General features: G+C 52.3%; 1 protein-coding gene across 3 annotated transcripts in view; it reads right to left on the bottom strand.

The window, feature by feature from the left end:
- LOC117887162 (butyrophilin subfamily 1 member A1-like) overlaps positions 1 to 18032 on the bottom strand; it is a 292990-nt gene that overhangs the window by 14108 nt on the left and 260850 nt on the right. For all 3 annotated transcript variants that reach the window (XM_034789473.1, XM_034789474.1, XM_034789472.1), the window contains 8 exons: positions 16145 to 16426; positions 12483 to 12599; positions 9730 to 9762; positions 8831 to 8863; positions 8718 to 8750; positions 4473 to 4493; positions 3274 to 3279; positions 3152 to 3178 (listed from right to left, as the gene is read on the bottom strand). In XM_034789473.1, the coding sequence (XP_034645364.1) occupies positions 3152 to 3178; positions 3274 to 3279; positions 4473 to 4493; positions 8718 to 8750; positions 8831 to 8863; positions 9730 to 9762; positions 12483 to 12599; positions 16145 to 16426 (552 nt within the window). The remainder of the gene's footprint in view (positions 1 to 3151; positions 3179 to 3273; positions 3280 to 4472; positions 4494 to 8717; positions 8751 to 8830; positions 8864 to 9729; positions 9763 to 12482; positions 12600 to 16144; positions 16427 to 18032) is intronic.

Raw genomic sequence — 18032 nt, forward strand, 5'->3', positions numbered from 1 at the left:
CTTTGGGGGTACTGAGTCCCCTGATAGCTGGATATTGAACTGGGGGTGACCCAGGGCCCAGCATGGAGCCAGCAGGGTCACTACAATACTCTGTCAGGCCCAAGGGTGCACTGGGATCCTTGCACCATCTCCGCGTTTGCTGCTCCCATTGCGGGGCCTTGTCCGCACTCAGACCGGAAGCTGTTAGGGGCCTGCAGCCCCTTGTTGTGTCTCTGCAATGCCTGGCTAACATGTGGGCACTATATCAATAATAACACTCACTGCCCAGCCACTAAGGGCTGCGTGACAGTGTGGGGCCTTCCCTATTGCACATGGGGACCCTGTGGTGCAGGGGGCCCTAGTTACTCTGCCCCACACATTCACCCAGCAACTTTCCTGAGCTGCCAGACGTGGGTCCCTGGGGTCAGAGCATGGGCACTCGAGTGGCACTGACCAGTCAGGCTGGTGGGGTGGGTTGAAGGAAAGGGTTAATCCCAGTTTGATGGCACTTTGCTGCTTGGCCCTGGCTGGTTTCTGCTCTCTGAGTGCAGCACAGGGTGAGTGTCTCTGAGCAGGTCCCTGTCCACTCACCCGCCATTTGCCCCAGACACAGAATCCAGGTGCCAAGGGAAGGAGCAGCCCCAGCAGCGCTGCATTAGCCCTGGCAGTGGCAGGGAGGGGGGGCTCAGCCGTTCAAAGCAGCAGGGTCCCCACCTGCAGGGGAGGGGTCAGCGGTGGGACAACAGGCCAGGCTGGGTCAGCGGCTGGGAGCTCTGGCAGCAAGTGCGGTGCCATCACCAATGGCCCTGCTGGAGACCCTGGGCCTGGCCAGCCTAGAGCAGCCAGCGAGTGACTCAGGGCCTGGGACCCTGCCCAGGATGGGGCAGCGGGGGGGGGGGGGAAGGGCAGGAGGCTCCCCAGGAGCTAGCTGGAGATTCCCTAGAATGAGGCATCGAGGAGATGGGCTCAGGATCCCGCCAGGCTCAGGGGCCAGGGGTGTGGAAGGGGCCAGAGATCAGGGCCCCATGGCTATAGACTGCGCTGGGCTGGGGGCAGCAAGGATGGGGAGGGAAGCAGTGGCTGGGGTCTGAAATAACCCAGAAGGAGCATTTGGCCTTCCTGACTCTAGCCTTGCCCTGCCATTCTGTCCTGATCGCTTCCACCAACTCCTCCTCCTCCTCACTCTGGCCCACCACATAAACAACAATGGCTCACATTTTAGGTTCTTTTGCAAATAATTATCTAAGTATATGACTGTGCCAATGGATGTTCTGTAGAATCTCTGTCTACCTTCCTGAGCTGGGGTGTCTGTGACTTTGCTAAATGTGTTAATAAACTATTTGTAAAGCTAAAAGAGTTCCTATAGTGTGAGTGTGCAGTTGTGCACAGCGGGGTTCCCAACTATGTAATGATTTAAATAATACTGCGCCTGATCTTGGGACAAAACTGGTCAACCCTCAAAGTGACAACTACAAATTTGTAAGTAATCAGTAACATCAATATAGAATCTCTAGATTGGGCTACAGGCCCCCTCACACCCTCTGCAGTCCCCTTCACTGGCTCCACTCCTTGTCCCCATCCCCCAAGCTCTGCCCTGCTCACCCCTCACCCGACACCTCCTGCTGCTCCCCCACTACCAGCCCCACTCACCCTCCTTCTCCCTTTGTTCCCTTCTCCCACCAGCTCCCCCTACACCTCGAACAAACTCCCTGCTGCTGAGCATCATCCAACCACCTCCTCCTCCTTCCTGCCTCAGAACCCCCTGATCTCACCCGGCTTCCCAGCTCCAACTGCCCCCCACGCTCCTGTGCTGGTTTAATTCACACACCCAGGCACTGGGCATTAGCACAGTGCATATGTGCAAGGTCCATGTCCTATGGTAGCACATGAGACCCAAGCTCTGTGACAGTCCCCTGGCGTTACGGGGCTCTGCTCCCCAAGCCCTCCCCCATCACTGCCCCTTCACATCCAGTCCAGTGTCCTGTCTATTTCTGGAGTAGTGAACGAATGCTCTTATGGTTAAAGTGTTGACCTAGGAACCAGCAGATCTAGGCACAACTTTGCCACAGCAGGGGGCAGTCAGGGCTTGTGGTCCCTGGGAGGGGACCTGATGGGTGGCTTCTCCTCTTTCCCTTGGAAGCAGGTGTGAAAGTAACTTAAATTTCTTACAGGTACTGTCCTATGGCAACCGTCCCTTGGGGAGGGGGCTCAGGGTAGGGGGTTGGGGCAGCGCTGCCTAGGGACTGTGTGTGCTGGCTCAGGCCCACCAGGGCTGGGGCCTCACCCCCCACATCCAGCACTGGGGCCAGGGGGTCACGGGTGGTGGTGGTTTGGGGTCCTGTGCGGGAGGAGGGTAGAAGAGGAGGGAGTGGGCAGAAGGGGAGGGATGGGCCGCGCCCATGCCCAGCACTGCCCACTGTTACCCTGCCAACAGCATCCAGAGCCCCCCCCCCCCCCAGCCGGCCAATCTCTTACTGGTGCACTGCACCAGGGCACACCGGCTTACTTTCACCTCTGCTTGGAAGTAACTTTAAGGACTTGTCTACATGGGGAAAAGCCCTGAGTAGCTAGTGCAGAACAGCTAATCAGCACTGATTGCCTGTGCGGACACTGATCTCATGCTAAGAGTGCCCTTGTCTGCTTTGGGTTAATCCACATTGGAAGAATACAAGTGCAGAATATTCCACACTAGCTACTCTGGGCTCTTCAGCATGAATTCCCTGTGCTGAGAAGCCCTAAGTATGGGGACAGGAGATTTAAATTTCTTGTTCCTCACCCCAGCAACCCTTCTAGAGCCACCAGCTGCCCCTCTGCCCTCCACCCACTCTCTACCACTGCATCCAGCAGGGTTGGAGAAGCTCATGGGCTGGATGTTTCTGCCAAAAAATGGCCAGTATTGAAATAAACAATGTATTAACTAGAGGCTATAAAATAGCTGCAGAGCAGTTAAACAATTATCTGTGTGCACGAGCCCACCCCTGACCCCAGCAGGTACCCTGGGGGGGGGGAGGTGTGGGTGTGTGAATAACCAAGCTCCTCAAAGTTTCATGCAGACAATGACATTTTGCCCGACCCCTTAGATATTGTGAGAGCTGTAAGAGGACTGAGCAGCGACCGAGTATCCCAGGGGAATGGGTCTGAGAGTGACTGCGGCAGTATCAGTGTTAGTTACCTGCATATCCTTGGGCTCTGGTGAGTCCTGAAATAATCAGACACGAGAATTTACACAAATAAATGCAGACTCAGCAAGTCACAGACTGTGAAAAACAAACCACACAACCAGAAACAGCTTACCCAGTTCTGCCAGAGGGTCCATGGGAATGAGAGGAGAGAAAAGGGAAAAAAGAACATAAATGAATCAACGGGAGAGATTCTCAGTAACAAAAGTGCCCAGTTCTAACCCCGCATTACATTGGCTTCAGTGAGAATTTTGCCTGAGTCAGGACAGCAGGATTGGGCTCCTAATCACTAGTTATGACTTCTCCTTTATTGCATCTGATCCTGCAAACCCTCCCCCCAGAAATCAATGGGCCACACCTGTGGGGATCACTATGTGAATCGGGGGGTAGAATGGAGCCATTGGTGATAAGGGGCCCAGTTCTTTCCCCTGCTCTGGTCACTGTGTGCAGGGATGGTGCAGACCGGTTGGAACCAGGCCCTGGACATCAGAGAATTCCCCTGCCGTAGGGAGAGCCCAGCCGGGGTAAAGCAGCATAGTTGGCTCCTGTGTCAACTGCTCTCCCCCCCACCCCCGCCCCGCCGTCCTGGTGTAGGGGGAGTGTCAGGGCTGGGAGGAGGTGTGCTGGGGCAGGGCAGGGCACATCACCAATTCTCAGGGACCACGACCAGCTGGAGCAAATTAGAGCAACCCCTGAGGCAGCCTGAGAACCAGGGAGCCAACCCAGCTCCCTTACTGCCCCCACCCCAAACAGGTCTTGGCCCAGTAGAGAACCTGGGCCTGCAGCTCAGAGAACTCTTCCTTCAGAAGTGTCTCCATCACTGGGTGATGCTGGTGACCCCAAGGGGTGCTGAGCACCTGCAACTCCTGCCAGCTTCAGTGTGATCAGACGCATGTGCCTGATCCTACAGCTGCTGTGTGTGGAAGCCAACAGGGCCCAATCCTGCTCCAAGGAGACCTATGGGTGCAGGAGAACATCCATGGGGAGCTCACCAGGCTGGGCCCTATTGGTATAAAAGAATCATTGTTCTCGTTACAGAGTCTCTTACGTGTCAGTACGTGACATTTGTTTGTTTGCTTTTTAAGGGTATTTCCAAGGATTAATGTTGTGAAAAATAAAACTGTTAATATTCATAATTCAGTACCAAAAATTTCCCATCCATTATGTCTGGGTAATATCTGGATTTCCCCTTGTCGTGTAGGTTACCTGTCTCAGTAGCACATTAATTTTTTACACTAACACGTCTTTGCACACACAGCTGAGTGTTCCTTTTCCAATTTAAAGCATAATCAAAACTAGAAAAAATGCCCTTACCTTTCGCTGCCTCGTATTCCGCTGGAAAGTCAAAGACAGCGGGAGTTAATGTTGAGTCTCAAAACGTAATGGGCAACAGTCAAGCTAAAAGCGACGTCTCCCTCACTGGTGATACAAGTGTTTTGAAAGATTTGTCCATAAGGCGCTAAGCAGAGCACAGCACAGGAGCCGGCTTCTTATGGGCGAATGGAATTAAGCTGCCCTGCCCCATCTGTTTTATCTACTGCGTTATAAACCTCAGATACTGGACAGGTAAACCTGGCCCAGAGAGCAGGGCTTCCTGGCTCCACGTCATTACTCGTCTCTGGCTGTGCCACACTGATCCCTGCAACCCCCACCCACCTGCCCCTCTTCATCCCCCGTCCTCTGCACAGACACACACCTTTAAGCCCCACCCCAGGCCATATCTCCATAGCTCATGGCCAGTCTCCTGCCCCACTGCACATTGTTATTTGCATTCCAGTAGCATCTAGAGGTCGCACTCAGAGCTGGGCCCCACTGAGCTGGGTCCTGAACACACACACTCAGGGCCAGAGCCGATCGTGCTAGGTCCTGTACACAAACACACACAGGGCCAGGCCAGATTGCACTAGATCCTGAACACACACACTCAGGGCTAGGTGCTGTGCACGCATTCATGGGTGGGCTCCACTGTGCTAGGTTCTGTACACACACACACACACACACACACACACACACTCAGGGCCAGGCTTCTCTGAGCTAGGTCCTATATGCACACAGAGTGCCAGGCCCCATGGTGCTAGGTCCTGTACACACACACTCAGGGCCTGGCTGAACACGTGCCCAGCCAGGAGAGATTTCAGGGGGTGCAGCACAGCTGGGTTTGGAGGAGGGATTGAAGAGAGAAGGGGGCAGCTTTACTAATACTGAGGGGATGTTTTTCTGTACATGGAGTGGGAGAAAACACTAAGGTGTTTAAGGGAGAAGCAGACAGGCGGATGACCAGACACCCCAAGATTAAGGCTTTGTCTTATAAATGCAACTATACCCCCGCCCCACCCCGCACAAAAAAAAGTGTCCTGATTCTTCACACTTACTATCTGGTCACCCTACCTAGGCTGCCAGGAGAAAAAATAAAATAAAAAGCCCAGCGGCAGTACAGCTCCCCCTGGAATTGGTGCTGAGGATGACGGCCCCACTCGCCCACCCCTAGAACCGGCCCCGTGCAGCCACCCCTAGAACCGACCCTGCATGTCCACCCCTAGAACCGGCCCTACGCACCCACCCCTGGAACCGGCCCTGCTGGCCCACCCCTAGATCTGTCCATCGCTGGCACAGGGAAGGCGGCGCCAATCGCTCAGACAGGGTGGGACTAAATGTTGAGTTGAGGGGCCTAAAGGCAAAGACAAGGAGCTTGTTCTGGAGCGGTGCTGGAGGGGCCTCAGTGGAACTAAGTGGTGGATGTGGCAGGAGAGACGAGCCCGAGGGCTGAGCCTAGCAGCCGTGCTTTGAATGGAGCTGAGGGGACAAAGCGGCTGGCATCAAGGCCGGGCAGGAGGAGATCACAGCAGTGGAGGTGTGAGATGATGGGGTGAATGAGAGCCTGGGGCTGTCGGGACAGACACGAGAGGCTGTATCTGTGATGTGTTATACACGCAGGAGCAGGGAGACTAGGGTGAGGTCAGGACACAGGGGCCTAGAGAGAGGCTGAGTCAGAGACAATGTCTAGATTGACTGGGCGGATGGAGGTGTTGTTAGGTTGGCCAACACTGTATTTCAAAAATACAGGACAGTTTTTTTCTCCCCCCACAACCCTGACCTGGGCCTACATCATGGAGTGATTCTCCCACCCAGGGCAGGGGAAATACTCCCCGGCCCCTTCCATAAGGAGACACCTTGAGCAGGGCTCAGACCCCAGGCCTCCCACTCTGCTCTGGGCTCCCTGCAGCCAGCTCAGGCCTCACACCCCACCTCAGGACCACAATCCCTGGCCCACAGGAGGGGCAGAGATCCTGGTACCTAGCTCGGGGCAGCCCAGTGTGCGGGATGGGAGGCAGGGAGGGAGGGAGAGCTGTCACAGCCCCCTGGCTCTGGGAGGGCTCGTGGTGTTATCCAAAGAGATGAAGAAACTAGGAAGTGGGGTGAGCTGTGAGGGGGCCAGAAGAGCTTTGAACTAGTTGTCCTCTGGCCATCGACGAGAAGGAGATGTCAGGCAGGCTGAGATGTGGGATGGGATGCATGGGAACAGTCTTTAGCAGAGCAAGAGTTTGAGAATCACTGGCATAGAGGTGGTATCTGATGCCGCGAGTGTCCATAAGAACAGTCATTGGGCCCCCAGGCATGCACAAACTGTGCCCACGCAGACACGGTCCGTCTGACATTTGGGCAGTGCTGCCGGCTGCACTGTTGGGCACGCTCTTCCAGCATGGCCAGGGCTGCCACATGCCCGTCTGGTAGCATTGCCAATTGTCTAATGGCGCAAACCCAAAGACTGTTGCCATGGCCCCTTCCCCGCCCCTTCTCTGAGGCCCTGCCCCCTGCTCACTCCATCCCCCTCCCTCTCTCACTCACTCTCCCCCACCCTCACTCACTTTCACCAGGCAGGGGTTGGGGTCCGGGAGGAGGTGTAGGGTGCAGGCTCTGGGAGGGAGTTTGGATGCAGGGAGGTTTGGGGGGTCAGGCTCTGGGAGGGAGTTTGGGTGCAGGAGGGGGTGCGGGGTATGGGCTCTGGGCTGGGGCAGGGGGTTGGGGTGCAGGGAGGCAGGGGGTCCGTGTTTTCCTCGGACAGTTCCCAAAAGTGACTGGCACACCCCTATGGCAGCTGCTGCTAGGCGCGGGGGCTGGAGGCACTGTGGGGGCAGCAGCCTCGAAGGGGAGCTCAGAGCTTGGGCAGGGGCTCGGGGAGAGGGGCAGGGGGCGGAGTGATGGTTCACACACTGCCCACGAGGAAGGTTCTTCTCTTCCCTGTCTCTCACCTCAGTTCTGGGTGGCCTCTGAGCACATCTACTGGATCAGGCCCCACGGGTGAGCTAGATGCTCCTCCCTCCAGTTTATGTGTTGCTGGGGGCCCAGGTGGGAGATAGGTGCCCAAACGTCTAGAGTGAGGCAGCAGTGCATTCTTCGTGCCCAGAGGCAGAAGCTTAGACAGGTGAGAACTTACACAGGGATTTATGTCCTGAGTGAATTTAGGTGCCTACAGGAGTAGGTGTCAGCCAAGCGGGGGGTTGTGGATCATGGCGCCTAAAACGGGTATTGTGGCTGGAGTTTAGGTGCCTAAGGATCTTTGTAGATCGGGACCATAATGCAATTCTGAGATAAAAGCTGAGGGAGGTTGTGGAATCTCCATCATGAGAGCAGGTTAGATGAATACATGCCAGAGATGGTCTAGATTAGAGGTGGGCAAACTATGGCCCGCGGGTCACATCTGGCCCGCGGGACCATCCTGCTCAGTCCTTAAGCTCCTGGCCGGGGAGGCTAGCCCCCGGCCCCTACCCTGCTGTTCCCCCTCCCCTGCAGCCATGCCACTACATGGGCAGCGGGGCTGCGAGCTCCTGCCGCTCTGAGCGGCATGGTAAGGGGACGGTGGAGGGGTTGGGTAGGGGGTCCCGGGGGCAGTCAGGGGACAGGGAGCGGTTGGATGGGGCGGAGGTTCTGGGGCGGGGCGGTCAGGGGTCAGGGAACAGGGGGGGTTGGATAGGGCAGGGAGTCCCAGGGGGCCTGTTGGGGGGCGGGGGGGGGTGGATAGGGGCTGGGGGGCAGTCAGGGGACAGGGAGCAGGGGCGGTGGATAGGGGGTGGCATCCTGGGGAGGGCAGTTTGGGGCGGGGGGGTCCTGGGAGGGGGTGGTCAGGAGACAAGGAGCAGGGGGGGTTGGATGGGTCAGGGTTTCTGAGGGGGGCAGTCAGGGGACAGGAAGTGTGAGGGGGTAGATAGGGGGCTGGGGCCAGGCTGTTTGGGGGGCACATCCTACCCTACTCAGCCCTCCATACAGTTTCGCACCCCAATGTGGCCCTCGGGCCAAAAGGTTTGCCCACCCCGGTCTAGATAATACTTAGTCCTGCCATGAGTGCAGGACACCGGCCTAGTTGACCTCTCAAGGTCCCTTCCAGTCCTACGATTCTGTGATTAGTGGGGGTTAAGGTGGAGAGGACATACTTGTAATTTAAGGATAAAGCACATTACAGGGATCTTGTAATATCCCCAAACAAAGTGTTATAAACTCAGAAAATACAGAACCAAGGTTAAATTTAAAATCAATCGGATCCCATTGATCCCAGACACTGACCTTTCTGTCTCTCCATCTCAGATTGCAGAGCCTCTAAAGGGAGAAAAGAGGGAGAGGTGAGACTTCCCCATCGTATTTATGGGGATAAACTTAATATTGTAACAGATACTGACCTTTCTCTCCCTCCCATTCAGACAGCAGGGTCTCTAGAGAGAGAATAGGGTGAAAGGTGCTTCATCAATCCACAGATTCCAAGGCCAGAAGGGACCATTGTGATCACCTAGTCTGACCCCTGCATAACACAAGCCAGGGGGCTTCCCCACAATAATTCCTACAGCAGATCGTTTAGAAAAACACCCAATCTTGATTAAAAACTGCCAGTGCTGGAGAATCCACCATGACCCTTGGCATGGGCAGTGAGTATAATAGGCTAGGAGAGGCTCAGCCTCCCCTGCCGCTGCCATGGCCACCGCACCCCCGTTTGTGGGGTTTTGGGGGGAAGTTTTTGATTTATTACACCCCATGCAGGTTCAGGGCGGCTCAGGAGGTGTGATGTGCTATTCAGCTTCCTGGGTTCAATCAGTAATTTCCTTGGACTGGAGATTACTGTGGAACCCAGGAAGATGAGTAGCACATACCACCTCCTCAGCCGCCCCGGAACCTGCATGGGGCATAGCAAAAGCTTCTTCCAGACCTGAGAGATGTTTTTCCCCAGGCAGCTTGTGGTCTGGGGAGGGCACACCACAGCTGCCACTGACCCGGGGCAGCTCCAGGCAGGTGGGAGGAGAAGGCTCGGGGCTTCAGTCGGCCTCCGGCCGAGGGAGGGGGCGCTTGAGGCTCCTCCAGATGTGGGGGAGGGACAGGGGTCTCGGGGCTCTGGCTGTGGGGAGGGAGGGCATGCGTGAAAGAGGTGGAGCTGGGGCTAGCTTCCCCAAAGGGGGGCTCCACCCGCTGCCCCTCAGTAAATTGTTCCAATTGATCCAATGATTAATTATGGCTGGCAAGATTTCACCCTGTTGTGTTTATGGGGATAACTCTACTGCCAGCTAATGTGATGGGCCCAGACACTGACCTTTCTCGCTCTCCTTATCTGATCGCAGAGTTTCTAGAGGGAGAAAAGGGTGAGATTTCACCATTATGTTTAAGGCACAGTTCCTGCTATTAACGTAATTGTGCTGTAACTATAGATTCATAGGGTTGAAAGGGACCTCAGGAGGTCATCTAGTCCAACCCCCTGCTCAAAGCAGGACCAATCCCCAACTAAATCCCCAAATGGCCCCCTCAAGGATTGAACTCACAATCCTGGGTTTAGCAGGCCAATGCTCAAACCCTCCCCCAATGAAAGCGAGGCAGACAGACTGACAAACAGGACACACAGACAGATCTGTCTCAACATCCCTGCAGCCAGCATCCCCACTGCCTGGGCCCTGTCACACTCCTGTCTAATCTGGCTATTGAGGAGGATAGTGGGGGGGGGGGGAGAAGGTCTCTTTTTTTGTCCAGTTCCTTGTCTGCTCCCCACTGTGCCCATCCCCTGAACAGCTCCAGCTCCTTCTGACCCTCTCCCCCCACCATCTCCTGACCGGGGGGATGGAGGATGGAAGTTAGCGATGGGAATGGGGCACTGACCTGGGCTGGGAAAGGGACAGGGTCTGATTGGCTCCATTCTAGGCCAACTCCTGACCCTGTGGCAGGTGCCTGTCCCCTGGTCTTAGGGCCTGGGTAGATGGGGGTGTCCCAGCTAAGAACAGGGTGGAGAGACCTTTCTTTAGCTGGGTGCTCAGGTCAGCAGGAGCCAGGGAGGGGTGTGTGGATGGGCCCCTATAGATATCACCTCTAAGATCAGCTCTTTCCACTGGGAGCTCGTCCCCTTGATGTGTCAGCCCTGGGGTACCAACGCTGCAGGGAATGGAGGTAGCGTCATGTCTGTCAGTCACTGCTGAGCACAGCCTGAGTGAGACCATTTTGTGCCCAGTGTGAGCAGCGTCTCAGACCAGCTGTGCAAGTCCTGAGTGTGTTTGTATTATTACAGCATCCTAGCCACAGCTCACCAGTGCAGCTGGTGCAGAGAATTCTCTGAAAGGCCAGGGAACAAGGAAGTGACAGTTAATTGGTCTGATTGTTTAGTGTTTCAAAATGAGCCCAACAGAGTTCTCTCTCTCTCTGGGCATATACATGACTTTTACATACAACTCAAAATGTGTGTATCCCTGTCACCTAAACTTGTACTCAACCCACATAATGGATCTGTTAACTAAAGCCACTAACTAAACCAGTTCACACCTGGTGCTGACAGAGTGTGTAGGTGACAGTTCTAAAGGTGCAACATACAGTTCCAACTTCCACAAGTACAAAGCACAGCTCCTCTCTGCTTCTCTGAATTACCTGCTTCCATCCTCACTGGGAAATCACTGGAACAGACATTTCCTCTTCCCAATTCTTCCGACACTGATACATTTCTACATAATTTTCACAGCCCTTCAGGTGAGAAAACCCTCTGGATGGGACTTTCACAGCTGCCTTGGGGGTTTGCACACTCAGTATCCATTAATTTAAACAAAAATTGAACATTCAGACCCCTTAGGCAGCTGTGAAAATTCCAGCATCTCTATAAACATATAAATCACTGCAGGGCAGTTGTGCCCTTTGCAACTGGAGAAAAAACTACAGCTGAGCACTTATGCTACAATAGAGAGTCCATTGCCCCATGTACCCTGCTGGCTGACACTCTGAGAGCCCAGGGCTACGAGGTCCAGATACATGCCCTGATCATCAGAGCCCTGGGCACATGGGACCCCAACAACGAGCCGGTGCTGAGAGCGTGTGGAGTTGGTCGGCACTACACCCGGCTAATGCGGCAGCTCATGGTATCCGACGCCATCAGATGGTCCTGGGACATATACACTGAGCACATCACAGGACACCGACAATACCAGAACCAGACCGTTGACAAGGGACACAGTCAGGGAAATAACCCATTTCCTTCCCTGACAGACTGTATCTGTCTATAGAAGACCCACCAGACACCAACGGACCGAGGGACAAACTCCACCCATGTACCAATCCACTTTACCGCTACTGACTCTGACTCTATGCACTCTATGGGTGGCATACCCGAGAACACTTATTCTCTACCACTTAAAAACTCACACACCTCAGTCTGGGACAATGCTTGTTATGTACCTTACGTATCTCGTCAGCTTTGTAACCAAGACTTTTAATTTTTCATAACCCAAGCTTGACCCCAGATGTACAGTGCCTTTTCTTTAAACCTGTGTAACGTGAATTTGATTTCAAACACTAGTTTTAATAAAATATTTGGATCTCAGGCAGAGCAAATCTGAGTGTAGATAAGTGCTAACCTTTCTATTTACACAGCCACTGCTTTGCCCATCCACAGCTCCTACTCACAAGCACAGACTGGGGGGCAGAACTGACCCCTAACAAACCCCTCTTCTACTTTGTGTTCTGTGTTTCTTGCCAGCAGCCAAGTTCCGTATGTCGGGGCTCCAAGCCCAGCTCACTGAGCCCCACATGCTGTTTCAAACAGAGCCGTGCGGATCCCCAGGGAACAGTTCAGAGTCACACATTTGCTTGGGATCCCGGAGTGAGACCTGAAGGGCTGAAACCACTTGAAAATTCTTGGTTCAAACATGATCATAATTTCTTCAGCTCCCTCTTCACCCTCAGCCCAGCTCCCACTGCCTGAAACTCCTCCGAACACTGAATCAAAGCCCCTTAATCCCTGTCTCTTTACTTTTGGTTTTGTTTTAAATCTCTGTCTGTCTCTCACCATGTTCCCCTCACCCCCTCTCATTACATCACCTTTTGCTCTGCGTTGCCTCCAGAAGCAGTAACTGGCCAGGGCCGTGAGAACAGCCAGGAGAGGCAGGATCACCCCCAGAGCCACCGTCCAGGGATTGACCCTCGGGAAAAACAGCTCTGCAAGAGAAAGTGCCATTGACTAGGGAGAAAACACGCGCAGAATGAAGGCAGGACACTGTGGCAGTGGTGACGCTGTGACTAGTTAAAAGAGTCTCACAGGGAAATACACAGGGAGATGTGGCGCCTCTGTGCTTTATTATTAAGCCAATGGAAGCCCAAGCTTTAGCCTGGTTACTGAACATGATTAATTAATGGGAGAGGGCGTGTTGGGGATAGGGAGCGGGTAGGGTGCAGCTCCATTACGCTACACCTATCCCCCACTGGCATAGATTCAAGCATTCCCTAGGTTGCTCTAAGTGATCCCAAGGCTGCAGTCAGTGCAGACTGGCCCTCAGAATCAGAGAGTTGTGACCAGCTTCCTGACACCCCCAACTCTCCTGTGCTCCCAGGGGCTCAGCTACATGAGAGTGTCTGGACCAAAATATGCTAATGCAGGATTTTAATAAAAACAAAACTTGAGCCTATAGATTCAGAGTAAAAATTCCTCCGGAGTCCTCTTCCCTGGGCCTTGGAGCAGTGGCTGACTAGAGGGTTCTTTGCTAAATGATTAGTGCGGTGTATTGAAAATTGTGTAAAAGTTACAAGCTGACACTTGAAATACTGAGGGGATTCCTGGTCCTGCTTGCAGGCTAAAGGGCTCTGTAGGGAGCGTGCAGCTGGGTCCTCTGCAGTCAGTCTGCAAAGAGCTAGCCTAGAGCAGGGTGGGTTTGGTTCTGCTTTAGGGAGCAGCCTGCTTTGTCTCTCTCTGTATTTGGCTGTGGCATGTTAGAGTTCTGGATTCTTAGAAATAAAGCAGTGCTACATTGCAGCCTTTTGGGAACATTATTTATGTTTTGTTTGTAACTCTCCGTGTGTGTGCTGTGAACACAGCAATCAGGTAATACTGGGCATATCATAGACTAACCAACATTGTAGCACTATGAGACCTCAGATGAATAGTGCTTCACAAATACAACATGCTTACTATTATAGTGATGAAATATTCATTCGATAGTAACCAAGTTATTTGGTAGATAATAATACATAAAATCACAACCTTTTCTCCCAATTTGTTTCTGCCTATTTTGGGCCTCAACTTTTATTGCTAGTATTTTCAGATATAATCTAAGTAGCGATGCTCAGACCATATCCAGAGCTCTCTTGTGCTGTTCAGGAAAAATGACTTTATTACCCAGATTTTCATAAATACTCTGCACCCAGCAGCTCTCACTGAGAACAAAGGAGAATTCCCTCCCCCACCCCCACTGAGAACTGTGATGGTCACAGCACACACAGACGTTAGATACCAACATAAATACTCCTGCTGGAAGGTTGCAGCATAACATGACTTTATGCTTAGAATCCAGAACCTTAAGACACAAGAACCCAAAACAGAGTGTGGACTGGGGGGGCTTCTCCCTAAGGCAGTGGGCACAACTCACCCCAACTTGCTTTATGGTGGCTCGTCTATAGGCACAGTTATTGTGCGGCAGGCTGGGGTGTAAATCCACCTCGCAGTAGCCTGCTGTGCCCTAACTGGTTGTGTGCACCCTGCTGCACTGCACTAAAAGTTCCCTGGTGCACTTTGACCTGTTCCCGTTTCAAAGTGGGGCAGATCAAAGCGCACTATGGAATCGTTAGTGCATGTAGCAGGGTCCATAAGGACAGTTAGTGTGCAGCAGGCTAATGTGAGACAGATTTACACCCCAGCTTGCCACGAACTAACTGTTCCTGCGGACAAGCCCTGATTCTGCTCTCATGCTTTCCTACAGAGCTCTCTAGCCTGCAAACAGGACCGGGAAACCCCCCTCTCTTAAAGTGACAGCTTGCAATTCAAACACAGTTCTCGCTACAGCACAAGAACAAAGGAGTGTTCCCTCCCCCACCCCTACTGAGAAGAAGGATGATTGCTGGGTACTGAGCTATTATGAAAATCTGGCCAATGGTGTCCCAGCCTGCAAGGTGCTAAACACCCTCAGCTCCTACTGGAGTTGAAGGGTACATCTACACCAGGGATCTCAAACTCAAATCACCACGAGGGCCACATGAGGACTGATACATTGACCTGAGGGCTGCATCACTGAAACCTTTTCATACAATGATACAACAGTATAGTAAAAAATGAAGAGTAATACAGTATACTCTTAAAAGTCAATGCATTAACTTTTTTAAAACTGTAATGCAAAAAGTCAGTGCTAATTTTGACAGTCATTTCATTTTTGGCCACTTAGCTGGCAGTGTTAATTTGTTAATTGTATGAGTTAAAAAAAATTCTGTCAGCATGTGATGGGGTGTCCATCCCACACAAGCCCTGAGTGGGTAAATGTGGACCAGAAAGGGCCAATTAACCTTATATGTTGCAGCTGGAGGGAAGCCAGGGATTGATAAGAACTAATGAAGATGCAGGGGAAAGACCTGAGTTAGGATGATAAAGCCAGAAAGTGACAGCAGGAAGGATGCTACAGGGTGGAGGTCTGCAACCACTTCCTAGAGGGAAAGGGAGTTGGCTAGAGACAAGGAGGAGGTCAGGAGGAGAGTAAACCCTCTGGTTCTATCCTGGATTAGGGATTCTTACAAGAGGCCTACAAGGGTAGAGTACCCACAAGGAGGTGCTCCTGTGGTGAGTGGACCCCTTTACACAGGTCTGCAAATGAACCTTGTAATTTCAGTCCAGCAGTGTTTTAACACTTACTCTTCTTCACCAGTACTATATTCTGCTCTGGGAATTTAGGGTCTTGTCTAACTCCCATTGAAATCAATGGAAAGAATGTCATTGACTTAAATGGGGGTTGGATTAGACTCATAGTCAAAAGTTCTGTTGATGATGCATAAACCAGAATAGCATACAGCTCATGCTCCCCCTCCCTGCCCCTATTCCAACCCCTTCCCCAAATCCCTGCCCCTGCCCCGCCTCTTCTCCGCCTCCTCCCCTGAGCGCACTGCATCCCCACTCCCTCCTGGAAAGTCCTAAGTGTTGCCAAACAGCTGTTTGGTGGCAGGAAGCGCTGGGAGGTAGGTGGAGGAGCGGGGCCGTGGCACGCTGGGAGGAGGAGAGTGGGGGGGAGTTGGTGCCTATGGCAGGCCGCAGGAAATAGCTCTGTGAGCCGCCTGTGGGCCACGTGTTTGAGACCCCTGGTCTACACTGCAATTAGACACCTGCAGCTGGCCCATGCTAAATGATTCAGGCTCACTGGGCTTGGGCTAAGGGGCTTTTTAATTGCAGTGTAGGCATTCGGGCTGAGGCTAAAGCCTGCGCTCTGGGACTCCCCCACCTTAGAGGGTCCTAGAGCCCAGTCTCCAGCCCAAGCCCAAATGTCTACACTGCTATTTAACAGTCCCTTAGCCTAAGCCCCTTAGCCTGAGCCAGCTGGCACAGGGCACCAGCAGGTGTCTAACTGCAGTGTAGACATATCCAAAGAGAACTGAGGTTGCTCAGGACTTTTCAAGACGTGCTCAGCACCTTGAAGGTTCAGGCCAATAAATAGGAGACACAGTGATAAATACTCTCCGCCCATGTCTGCAGTGACTCAGTCTATCCATGGGCGGCATGGACAGGCACTGACCTGCTAGGGAAATCGCTGTCTTTCTCTCCTGGTCAAGTTGGGGGTTCCTGACAGAGCAGGACACTTTCTGGTTGGACTCTTCTGTTATAACAATGGCAATCTCTGCTTGAAACAGGCCATTGGCCTCCTGGGCAATGTTTTCAGAGGCCGATGGTAAGATCTGCCCCTTGAGAGCTCTCCACTGAGCCTCGGGCTGTGAGTTCCATCCGGATGATCGACACACCACCCGGATCCCTCCGTCCTGATGTCCCTCCACAGAGATGACAGGATCAGAGCCCAAACCTACAGAAGAAATAAATGAACTTGTGATAATCCTACAGTGCCCAGTAAAGAGCCAAAAGTTTTATTACACTGTTATCAAAAGCCATTTCCTATTAAACTAATAATTGACTGAGAGTTCATAAGTATGGATGGTCAGTTGATCTGGTCAGATTCTTATTTGATATACAGTAAAATAAATGTTAATGTCAGGGCTTTTCTATGCACAAACTTGCTCCAGTTTAGTTAAACTGGTTTAGTTAATCCAGGGCAAAACCCTGTGTGGACACTCTTAAATCAAGAAGGAATTGACTCAAGCTAAAGCAATATAAGCCATTTCCAAACCCATGTAAGTATCTACACAGAGGTTTGCACTAGTTCATCGAAAACAGTGCACATGTATGTGTAGACAAGCCTTACAATAATTCACAAATAAAAAACCTTGTAATAGGGGAGTTTGGGTTGTGTTGGCAGGGCCTTGTACCCTTCCAGAATGCAGAAGTGGGTAGCAGAAAACTGGTACCTCCGAAAGCCAGGAAATACACTCAGCAAAACAGAAACACAAACACTAGATAGAAGGAAATGATGGGTTAAGGTCACACCTCCCACACCAGATCACACTTGGGGTTTTTTTTAGTACTGACAAGCTAAACTGAAATAAAATTATCTTAATCCGAAGCAAGAGTCCTGTACCTTAACCAGGTGTGAATTCAAAGAGATTTCACTATTGTGGTGTCAGTGTGTGTGCAGAGAGGCCCTTAGGTTGTTTGGAAATTTCACACAGACCAGCCTAGAGAGGGAAACAACCTCCCAGGAGAGACAGAGAAGGGACGGGTGTCTGGAGCCTTCCCCGTGGGATTTTTGCCCAGAAGAGCATAGGCTATGGAGTGCTCTCCCAGCCGGGGTGTGACTCACAAGGCTTTGGTCTGACAGACTCATGGGAAATGCCCAAGAGCCATAGACAAGAACTGAGGTTAAAGGGCCTATGGTGGACATTATATGTAACCCCCCATCCCATCCCCAATGCTTCAGTGTCTGTTCCTTTTTAACAGTTCACTGATTCCAGCTAGTCAGGGATTAGCAAGTGTAAGGTCTGGGGACTTTTTTCTGCAGCCACATTAGGAGAGCAGCAGCCATGAGCCAAGAAGCAGAAAGTCCCATCCTCACATTCCATCTAAATTAAATTAATGGAGATATCCCATCTCCTAGAACTGGAAGGGACCTTGAAAGGTCATCAAGTCCAGCCCCCTGCCTTCACTAGCAGGACCAAGTACTGATTTTGCCCCAGATCCCTAAGTGGCCCCCTCAAGGATTGAACTCACAACCGTGGGCTCACTGAGCTATCCCTCCCCCCAATTACATCAAAACAATGTAATATCGAGCTGTTAAGGAGGTGATCCTGTCCTAATAGTACCCACCAGCACCAGATAAGCAAAGAATCCCTCAAGACGTTTAAAGAAAACTTTGCCTGATGGCATTCTGTCTGGCAAGGAATCACTTATCAATAGTTGTGGGTGTGAAACCTCCACTTCGTTATTGTTTTGCCTTTATTGTCCCTACTTCTCTATTGTTTATCTGTATGGTTTCTGTTTTGTTCTTTGATTGTTTCTGTCTGTTGCGTAACTAATTT

Source organism: Trachemys scripta, chromosome 14 (genome assembly GCF_013100865.1).
Source record: "Trachemys scripta elegans isolate TJP31775 chromosome 14, CAS_Tse_1.0, whole genome shotgun sequence".
Taxonomy (NCBI): domain Eukaryota; kingdom Metazoa; phylum Chordata; order Testudines; family Emydidae; genus Trachemys; species Trachemys scripta.